At 41.5% G+C, this 11,112-nt stretch overlaps 1 protein-coding gene across 4 annotated transcripts in view; it reads right to left on the reverse strand.

The window, feature by feature from the left end:
* Nucleotides 1-11,112, reverse strand: part of LOC122080916 (CHD3-type chromatin-remodeling factor PICKLE) — a 119,670-nt gene that overhangs the window by 13,540 nt on the left and 95,018 nt on the right. For all 4 annotated transcript variants that reach the window (XM_042647798.1, XM_042647801.1, XM_042647800.1 and 1 more), the window contains one exon: nt 429-559. In XM_042647798.1, coding sequence (XP_042503732.1) covers nt 429-559 — 131 coding nt within the window. The remainder of the gene's footprint in view (nt 1-428; nt 560-11,112) is intronic.

Consider the following 11,112-nt stretch of genomic DNA (forward strand, 5'->3'; position numbering starts at 1 on the left):
TTTATAGTACCAGATTATACCTCTAAACAAATAATATACAAAACAGTGCCAAGACGAATGGGAACACGTCGAGTCATATCCACTCAACACAAATCAACAAATCTTTTTCCCCATCTAAGTAGTGTTAGCTAAAACACAATGAGCCACATTAATGAAGGAGTCATACGTACCAAACTACCAATTGTTAAGAATAAAAATATGGCAGTAATTTTATTGTTATGCATAAATATGCCGGTTACTTCGAAGTCAATTGAATGATATGCAGCAGAAATTACTGAATGCTAACTGAATCATATTGCAGCTGAAAAGCAACTGACAGAGAAGCAGGATCATGCCAAATAACATATAAGCTAACTAGAGAACAGGAAGGAAAAGCAAAAGGCTCAAGAAATCACTATATAAATATCTCAACAAATACAGGAGCATACTTTAATACAGCACGCAATAACGCTAAATCATGCTCCTCCTTCCATGATTTCCCACTCCTCAATCCAGGGAAACGCGACGCAATGTCATCAGAAAAAAGGGGCGTACCAGGTTTTTCTGACAGAAGCTTAACCTATCATTCAATAGGAGAAAAAGATATGTAATAGTTGAATTCCATCATGATACAAGTGTAGATTTTTAAAATGAATCTGAGAAATAACATGAAAAATGTTACACATCAAGTCTGATGAAAACTATGTGCAACTACCAAAAATAAAACCTTAGCTAGATTGTTGCTAAGTTGGCTAAGGAAATTCACCTAGTAATTTTAAAATTTAAATAAACTTGGTCCTTTTAAACCCAATCTTACAATTTTGGGCTCTGAACCTTGAATCAGCATGAGAGGAAACAGAGGGATGGTATTGGACAAATACATTACCAATGAAGAACAGGAAAAGTCGTGGACCAATACAATAAAAGAACAAAAGTAATATATTCAGAGTGGACATCCAATTGAACAGATAAACATCTGAGTAAACAGATACGAATCTGGATCAGATCCAGACTAACCATACAGTTACACCATAGATATTCATAGTTTATTTTGGTAGAAAGTGGGGGGGGGGGGGGGGGATTGCACACGATAGATATCCTTAATTACATCAGTACATGTACATGAGAAAAGTTATCTTTTCCATGACCCACCACCACCACTAACAACATAGCCTTATCCCAACTAAATAGGGTCGGATATATGGATCCTTGTTCTCCAAACAGCTCCATTCAAAATCATACCTAATACAAGACCTATGCTACACATGTCTTTCCTCAGTCCTCACCACTTCTCCTATGTTTATTTTAGGCCTGTCCCTGGCTCTTTTTTTTTTTTTTTTGGATGAATAAATAAATTCATTACCAAGGAGGAAAGAATAAACAAGGGGGGAGAAAATCAAAAGCTACAAAACACAGGGCAAGACCCGGATCCACACAAGGGGGAAACATCAATTAGTGGGGGGGAGATAAGAGACCAGGACACCCCAGGACGCAACAAAGAGCCTGTTCCTTGGGAAGTCGACAACATGAAGATGCATATAGCTAAGGCAACCAAGTTTGGAGCTAACATCGAAGTAGATGGTTTCCCAAATCTTTCGAACAAGCGGGAGTTGGAAGTCCATCTACGCAGATTGTGCTCCATCCAAAAATGACTGATCGTAGCACAAAGGGCAAGCTTTCCGGCTATATCACAGATATGTGGCACATGGAAAGTCATGTCCACCCAGATCCATTCTCTATTGAAAGGAAGAATAGGTATGTGGGAAGGCCAGCAGAGGCTAAGGACTCCCTTCCAAATGGTGAAGGAGAAGGAGAAGAAGAAGAAGAAGAGATGGTCGACATCTTCAATGCCATTCGAACAGAGACAGCAAGCATGAGGTACTTGGATGTGACGGTGGAGTAGGGGTGAAAGTTTGGCCCTGACAACCCGAACCCGCCCTGGCACGCCCTAAACCAGAATAGGGCTTTGGCCAAGTTTCTGACCCTGAGGGCGGGATAGGGTTGAAAAACCCCAACCCTGGGTCAGGGTTAGGTTGGGCTCGGGTTGAGGCGTCAACCCGACCCAACCCAGCCCGAAATTTAACCCTGAATTTTAATATAAGAATTTAGGGCTCATACTAGTAATAATTTTATAATGTATAGGATATAATGGCAAAAACAGGTCAACCAAGGTTAACCCAACCATTGCAGAAGCCAGGGTCAACCCAACCAGCCCGACCCTGACAGGGTTAATTAGGGTCGAGTTGGATTGGTATGAACCCCATAGGGTTGGGCCTAAACATGAACCCAATAGGGTTAGGTTGGGCCTGGGTTGAACTTTGAGGACCTAGGGTTGGGTTAGGGTCCTAAGAAACCCGGCCCAACCCGACCCTGTTTCACCCCTACGGCGGAGGAAGCACTGCGTGGGGAGGTAGTAGCAGAGGGCACACCACGCAGTGAAGCTGTGACGGGGGATATGACCTTTAAACCAGACAATGTTTCTCCAAGGAATAAGAGAGGCTTTGAGCCGAATGAGGTCCCACGTATATGCCATCGAGAATCTCCCCAAGGAGGACAGGTCCAAATACCATGGGTTAGAATGGAGGGGACTTTGGCAAGACAATTCAGACCCGAGAGACTGGAACTTGTTCTCTGCCCAACTCCAGGTCCTTCATTTTCCCCATCTGAAAGGCCCCTAAAACTTTACAAAAAGAGAGTTACATGATCATTGTTTTAGGAATAAAAAACACTTGTTGAACAAAAATATAAATAGAGTATATCGGTGCGACCGAAGCAAAACCTCCAAAAGGTATAGCTATAATAGCTAACCCACAACTTCAGTATACAGAATATAAAATACAACAGACAATCACAAAGGGATAATGTAAGCACAATGCCAAGGTTCTTCACAATTGGAGCCATCTAACCTATTCCAGATGCAATCCGGAGTTCAAAAACCCCGGCTAGGATCGCTTATGGGCCCACACAATCAACAGAAAGTTTTGTAAATACCCAGAATTCTAAAGGGTTGACGGGTAGACAAATATGGGAGCAATAAGAAAGAAGTTAAGAATTAAAGAATAATTATAATGTTTCAGTTAAGAAAGAGAAATTTCAAAATTCAATCCGCAGGTCAGATGCCTACCAGATTCAGATTGAAACTCCCCCTAGGATAGCTTTCCTAATTCCCAAAATATTATGTCAATCAGGTGGTTGGATTGAAATTAATTTGAAAACCTCAGGTCTGAAATAGAGCACAGGACAGAAATCAGGATAATTTAAATTAAATCAGATTTGTGAATCCAATCAGCAATCAACCTAGGTCGAAGGACTGTTTTAGGGAGGCCTGAATACCCCAAAAATGGAGGGAATCTGATGGACAGGTTCTCCAATATAGCAAATCTCGTTTTCAGCAAAAGAGACTCAAAACAAGGTATCTGACAGGTCAAACTGAGATGGTTTTTGCTGTTATTTGACTCTCAGCATGAACAGTATGTAATCGGCAAATAAAAGAGATGATAAACCTACCCAAAGAATAATAAATAGGTCTCAGAAACCTTGAATTGAATCAGATGAAGCAACACTTACTTGAGGATGAAAAAAACTGAGAATAAGAAGAAAGAGAAGGATAACTATGACTTACCACCAACCATGGTTCAAAATCTTGCCAAGATCGAGATCTCAGTAATTTCGGGATTTTTTTTTTTTTTTTTTTGAGCCGAGTCGAGATGTCCTACAAAATACAAAAAGGACATCATCTCAGTCGATATTTTGGTATCATTTTGGCGAGATACCAAAATGACACCAATCAAAGCCTATAAATACAACATCTCATTTGGGGGAGTCAAAATTTCGACTCCAACGTCTGTCTCGGAGAAATTTCAGCTCCTCCTTGCATTTGAACACAAAATCACTCTATTGTCCACTAATTAGCCACATCATCATGCCTTGAAATCACTCCAAGTTTAAGATCTACACATTTCAAGCTTTGGAAAGGTAAACCACTTTCCCCAAAACTTTTCCTTCTTTTTCTTTCTTTCTTTCTTTCTTTCTTTTTCTTTTTTTCTTTTTTCTTTTTTCTTCTTTTTTTTTTTTTTTTTTTTTTTTTTTTTTTTTTTTGAAAATAGTAACATAAATACATGTTGGGTAGGGCTAGATTTTTTAAACACTAGAGGCTGATCTATGACCTCATGGAGTCGAAATTTTTTTTTTTTTGTTCATAAATATTTTTTTTAGTTTTTTTGTTTAAAAATGCATTTTCCATCAACATAAATTGTATCTTTTTATGGTTAATATAGCTCTAGTACTCTAAATATTAGTTAATTAATGTTGAGGTATGTTTTGATCATGGCTTGGATGCATTGTTTAATTGTTTTACTATCATATTGTATCTTGTTCTAGCAATGAAGCAGGTAAAATCTCCAAAACAATTCGACGGTTACTGCCAAAAAGGGTGCAACTCTAAAACATTGTCATGATCTAATATTTTTGCAAATGTAAGTTCTAAGCATGTTTATTAACCTTAAAACAAACTACACACCAAGTTTCAGGTCATGGCCGTTTGACCACCGAAATAGTCAACCGAGTCAAAAAACAAATAAATAAATACACCAACTCGTTGAGATCTCGGTATTTTGGTGGTTCTAAAAGCACCGAAACGAGACGAGATTTCGAACCTTGCCACCAACAAGGTATAAAATCTCACTGCCCTCCAAGGATATCTCACCCCCTACTGAATCACACAGCATCCACTAAAGAAAACTTCTAACTTTATTCATCATAAATCGTATCAGTGAGCTGATACCTCTTGCAAGCTATTTAAAGTGAAAACTAATAACAGTCCTAATCTGAATAGGAAAGTAAAATCATACTTCTAATAGCAAACACAACTTAAAAATGAAACATAATTCTAAAAGGAAAGATCCCACATGTATGTGAGAGTGTTCCAAACTAACAAAACAACTTAAAATAAAAGACTAACCAAACTAATGAAGCAAATCCCGTTATCTTACCTTTTACCCATATTTAGGCCCATTACAACGAAAACACATGGGCTCAGAGGCCCAACCCATACATAACCTAACCCAAGGCTTATTTCCAATAAAACGAGTGCTTTAGGTGACTATCATCAAAGAAATTAAAAAATAAGGAATGAGAAGAATCTTGGTAGTAAAATAAATAGAAGAGGAGAAGAGAATAATTAAGAACAATGAGAAGGCTTTTTTGGGAAATGAGTTTCGGTGCCATATAAAATAAAAACATCAAAGCTGTCTTCAACCTCACGGTGGGAAAAAGAAACAGAAAGACCAATCACTCTTTGAGTGCGAAAACTCATTTGTTTGGCCTCGGAATGGACTGAAATTTCTGGAGGAGCTCAGTAAGTCAACAACCTATTGATTCTAACTATAGTACTGAATTTCAAAAATCAACCAACAACCGAATACTTCATTCAAAAATCAAGTTGGCTGGAGGAAAATTTCAGATTTGCGTTTCACAGCAGAGGAAGTGACAGGGGCTATGGGCCTAGGATTTAGGTCAACCTAGAGTATGGAAGCAGATGCTCAAGTTTCCACCTAAAGTTAGAAGGAATCAAGGAATTCTAAGTCTCATTACCTGTTCCTCAAGCCATAAAGTACCGCTGATGACAGAGAATAGGGAAAAACGAAAAGAAAACGGAAATAGGAGACAAGATCACTGGGAAGGGGAGAGAGAAAGGAAAAAGGAACAGAGGATATTTCCCATAAGGAAGAAGACTTTGAATCCGACTAGAAGAATGGAAGAGAGGAGAGAGGAGGTAGCATGCAACAACCACACAGAGAGTAACCAATCTCAACTTCTCAATATTCAACTCTAACCCATTGTTGGGTTGCATGCATATTAAAATTTAAATTCTTAAATCATTATAAAACAAAGATCAGACTCCAGTAGGAAACCAAATTAAGACAAGGAACCAATCTCCTACATTACCAATCATATGTAAAACTCTTGTATTGTTTGGGTAAAAAATTGGTCCAATAATGAACTAGACTCTTTCCTCTTACGTATTTTTATGATTATGATAATTTAAAATTTGAAAATGATCAATTGGTGCATTTGGAATATCCATAGGCTTAACTCCTTGTCAAAGAATCCCACCACAAATCCTCCCATTTTGACCTTTGCTGCCTCCTAGAGACCAGGGTCCGTGAAGCCAAATCCTTGCAGATCAGCTCCCTCATTGCCCTCTCCTGGTCCTTTATTTCAAACTATTCCCTCAACCCCCTTGGCTGTATCCGGATACTCTGGAATCCCTCCAAAATTCAGGTCACCCCCTCCCTCTCATCCCCTCAATTCGCACTTCAACATCTCCATCCCTTCCTCAGCCTCCACTCTTGCCTTCACCATGATTTATGCCCTTAATAGAGCCATTGATCGCATCCAGCTTTGAGATGACCTTCATCTCCCTCTAGTGGGTACCCTTCCCGGAGGAATAGAAGGGGATTGTAATGTTGTTAGAGCTGCCCATGAAAAATGTGATGGTTCTTCAATTGATCTCCCCGCCGTCAATGCCTTCAATTCCTATTTAAAGGACATCGGTATGCAAGATCTCAGATGGTCTAGTACTAAACTCTCTTGCCATAACCGATAGAGTGGTACTGATAGAATGGCTCGTAAGTTGGATCGAATTCTTGTAAATGACCATTGGTTATCCCAGTTTCCTTCCTCCCATGCTACCTTCGGTCTTCCGAGCATCTCTGATCGCTCTCCCATTTCCCTTCTCATCTTTCCCTACATCTCCTGCCCTAAGCCTTTCAAATTTTAGACATGTGGATCAGAGGATGGGGTTGGATTTTATTTGCTCAGCCAGCATAAAGTCTAGACACAAATACCCACAGATGACTAATAAAAGCTTTATAGACAACAAGGAAGCATTGTGAACGGTATCTAGCATCTGAAGATTAGAAAGTTAAACAAGACATGCATAGAAAAGCATGCACAATGAATGCTTCGCAAATCTGGGTTGGTTGTTCGTCTCCTCAAGTTCCTGGAGGTGCTCCTTAGAACTTTCTATTGCCTTCTGAGAAGTCTTGTTTTAAATTAGTTAGTCTCTTCTTAATGTCATACCTTTAAGTTTCGGGCATTTTGGATTTTGTGCGATGGGGTCATGGGTGAATGCTGGAGAAACTTTCTTTTTCTTCTAAGGTTTCAGGTATTTTTTTTTAAGGGAATATTCTGAGAAAATCATTCTTAGTGGGGCTGCCAAGAATTCGTTATCGCATTCCTCCTTTCATAAAAGAAGGTTGGGTGATGAATAGTCTTGGTGGTGGACGTAATGCATGTAGGATGCTTTTTTGTTGACCGATCTATATAAACATCATCTTGGGTTATTTGAGGCTTCACCTCAGATTGCCTATGTCGCTAATCCTCTGCCCTAAGGCTCGTCTAGCTTAGGTTGCTCAGCTCAAGTCTTGGCTCATCCTATGCCCCATCAGGATCATCAAGATGATACCACCCCTTTGCCGCCAGTTACCTGCGAGCCTTCAACCTTCAGAAGAATTCCGTCCTCTTCAAGGAGATCCCCTACACACAAGGAATACTGAAGGTGCCTCAGAAGACCCTCTTCCTATCAGGCCAAGACCTCACTCTGCTCTGAGTCTCCCCCCCCCCCCCCCCCAAGCTTCTAAATAACCAATTGGATAATTTGGAATGCCTATGGGCTTAATTCCATAGCCAAGCATGGGATAGTTCGCTCCTGTCTCAAATCTTCTCATGATGATCTATGTTGTTTGCTGGAAACCAGAGTTTCAGAATCTAATGCCACTCATATTGCTGCCTCCACAGCTCCCTTTTGGTCTCTCATCTCTAACAATAGCCACTCCCCCTTGATTGTATTTGGATCCTTTGGAACCCGGCCAAGCTTCATGTCTCCTCTTCCTTCTCCTCCCAATACAGCCCTCTCTCCCTCTTTGACCCCCTCTCCTCCTTTCTTTCTCTGTGATCTATGTAGTCAACCATGCCTCAGATAGAATCCATCTCTGGAATGATCTTCGATCCCTTGCCCCCCATTCTGCTTCTCTTCCTTGGGCTGTTAGGGGAGATTTTAATGTTGTCAGATCTGCACTTGAAAAGCAGGGAGGTTCCTCCATCAATTCCCAGTCGGTTAATGTTTTTAATGATTGCCTTGATGACATTAGCATGAATGATCTCCGTTCATCTGATGTCAACCTCTCCTGACACAAGAAGATATCGTGTCCCCATATGATTGCCTGCAAGTTGGACAGGATTCTAGTTTATGAGGATTGGCTATCCTCCTTCCCTTCCTCCCACGCCACTTTTGGCCTCCCAAGCATCTCTGGCCACAGTCCTATTCACTTTCTCATTCTTCCTTACATCTCTTTTGGCCCCAAGCCCTTTAAATACTTTGACATGTGATCCTCTAACCCAGATTTCCTTTCCCTTGTCAGAGAAGCTTGGTCCAAGCCAATGCATGCCTTCTCTTACCCTCTCATTGCCTTTTCTAGGAAGTTGAAGAACATCAAGTCTGACCTCAAACTCTGAACTCCTCTACCTTTGGTAACATCTCTTCTGGAGTCTCAGAGTGCAGACCAAGCTGGTTTCTATCCGATCCAATTTGTAAGACGACATTCATAATGCCTCCCTTGCTTCAGATGAGAAAATTATTTCCCTCGAGCTTTCTGCTCTGATTTTCCTGCAAAAAAGCTTCCTAAAGCAAGAACCCAGAATCAAATGGCTTGAGCTCGGCGACTCTAATTCGGTTAATTTTCATTGTTTCCTCAAAGCCCTACCAATACAACTCCATTCTTAAGCTCATTGCTGAAGCCTCTGGCTCTTCAACCCCCCTCTTCCTCCTCCCATCCTATCCCCTCTGACCTCCTCCACGAATCTCCTCTGTTGTCCTCTCCCACGCTTCAAATAAAGCCCCTGGCCTTGATGGTTTCGGTATGGGCTTTTTCCCCTCCTATTGGGACATCATCAAGGGTGACTTCCTTAAAGCTATCTGAAGCTTCTTCTTCAACCCTTCTCAAATTCATGGGAAAAAAAAAAAAAAAAAAACCTTCTTTTGCCTGATCCTGAAGAAAGATGGAGCTAACTCAATGTCTAACTTCAAGCAAATCTCCCTCCACTATCTCCTCTACAAATTCCATGCTAAAATCCTTGCCAACAGGATCCAGATTGTTGTTGACTCCCTGCTCAACGCAAACTAGTCTGCCTTCATTGCAAGTAGAAACATCTCAGATAATATCACCCTTTTCCAGGAGACTGCTATAGGGTTTGATAGGAAATCTCATTTTTCAGCCGCTCTGCTTAAGATTGATATTCATAAAGCCTTTGATTCAATCAAATGGGGTTCATCTCCAAAGTCCTTTCTACCATGTCTTTCCTCCCATCTTCATCTATTGGATCAATTTCTATATTGTCTCCCCCACCCCACTTCTCTGTCCTTGCTAATGGCTCACCTAGGGCTCCTTCCCCTCTATAGTTGACATCAAGCAAGACTCCCCCCTCTCCTTTCCTCATTTCCTCTCCCTAGCAGTCCTCTCCAGGTGTATTCAGTCCTTCACCGACCTCCATCTCATTTCCCCCATCCAAAATGCAAAGCCCTCAATCTCAATCACCAAGCATTAATGATCTTATGATCTTTTCCAAAGCGGATCCCCAGTCCATCCTTTCCTCCCTCCACCTCTTTGAGATCTTTCCAAGCCTTAGTATCAATCTCCTCAAATCACGCCACTTCCTTGCAGGTGTCTCAGATGAGGTCAAAGATTCCTTACTTGGTATCTCTAGTTTCTACCTATGTCTGCCCCGCATCAAATATTTAGGTCTCCCCCCTTATTGCTGCCAGGCTTACTACCCATCATTCACCCCCATGCTGGATCTCATTCGCAAAAACCTTCAACTATGGAAAGGCATCCTATGTGGGTAGATTGGAGCTTTATCAGATTTGTTCTTTAATCTTTCTACATCTAGTGGTCTGGCTCTTTTAGGATCCCTCAATCCACTATCAAAGTTATTGAATCCCTTATGTGCATCTTTCAATGGAAAGGCGTTGATTATTCCAGATTTCTCCACCCCATCCATTAGTCCTGTTTGCCACCCCAAATCTGAAGAGGGTTTGGTTATTCGCAGAATAAGCGATGTCAACTCTGAGGGTACACTCAAGCTCATCTGGAAGCTTGTCTCCAAGAAAAATAGCATTTGGGCCTGGGTCTATTTTTTTCTTCTCCATAAAGACTCCCTCTGGACAGCTTCCCATCATTCCGATGCTTCTTGGATTTGGAGAAACATTCTTAGCCTTCTCTCTATAGCCCTCCCAGCCATCCGCTCTTCCATCGCTGATAGTCTCTTTACTCTTTGTGGATGGACAATTGGCACCATTCTAGAGTCCTCCATCATCCTGTAGGATGCAGGTCTACATACTCTTCCAATCTGGATAAGTACACCCTTAGTCTCCTCAATCATTACAAATGTTTGGATCATCCCCCCTTCTTACTCCCCTCCTCCCTCCTTAATTTGGTCCTCCCTCCCTCCCTCCCCTCACTCTGGGTGGGAAGGGGGACAAGGTCATCTGGCCCCCTAACCCTTCTGGAACCTTAATCTCCTCCTCCACTTCGAATTATCTCCACTCCCATTGCCAGCTGGCTCCATGGCTCAAGATCATATGGTTCAAAAGCAACATCCCTAGGCATAGCTTCACTGTCTAAAGAGCCATTTTCAATTGTCTCCTCACCCAATCCTTTGTCCTCTCCCATCTTATCAATGTTCCCCCACCTGTTGTCTCTGCTGGAATGGGATTGAAGATTGAGCATCTTTTTTTTGAGTTCCCCTTCTCTGTTTGCAAAAAGCTCTCTTGCATTGTTGGCTTGGCCCACCCCAAAAAGTGGATCTAGGTTGATATGACCTTTGGTGGATCTTCTATCTGTGACACTGTTGGCAAGCTCGCTTTCTATGCCACGATCACGCACATTTGTTTGGAACAGAATCTTCATAGATGAACTTCCAACTCTTATTCTTTTGACATGATTTGGAAAGCCATCTATTTTGATGTTAGTTCCAAGCTTTGGTTGCCCCCTCATAGGCTAGTTCATGACACCCTAGGAACAAGCTACCTATGGCCTCCTGGGGGATCCCCGTTCTTCCCCCCCCCCCCCCCCC

The sequence above is a fragment of the Macadamia integrifolia genome, chromosome 6, assembly GCF_013358625.1.
Source record: "Macadamia integrifolia cultivar HAES 741 chromosome 6, SCU_Mint_v3, whole genome shotgun sequence".
NCBI lineage: Eukaryota > Viridiplantae > Streptophyta > Magnoliopsida > Proteales > Proteaceae > Macadamia > Macadamia integrifolia.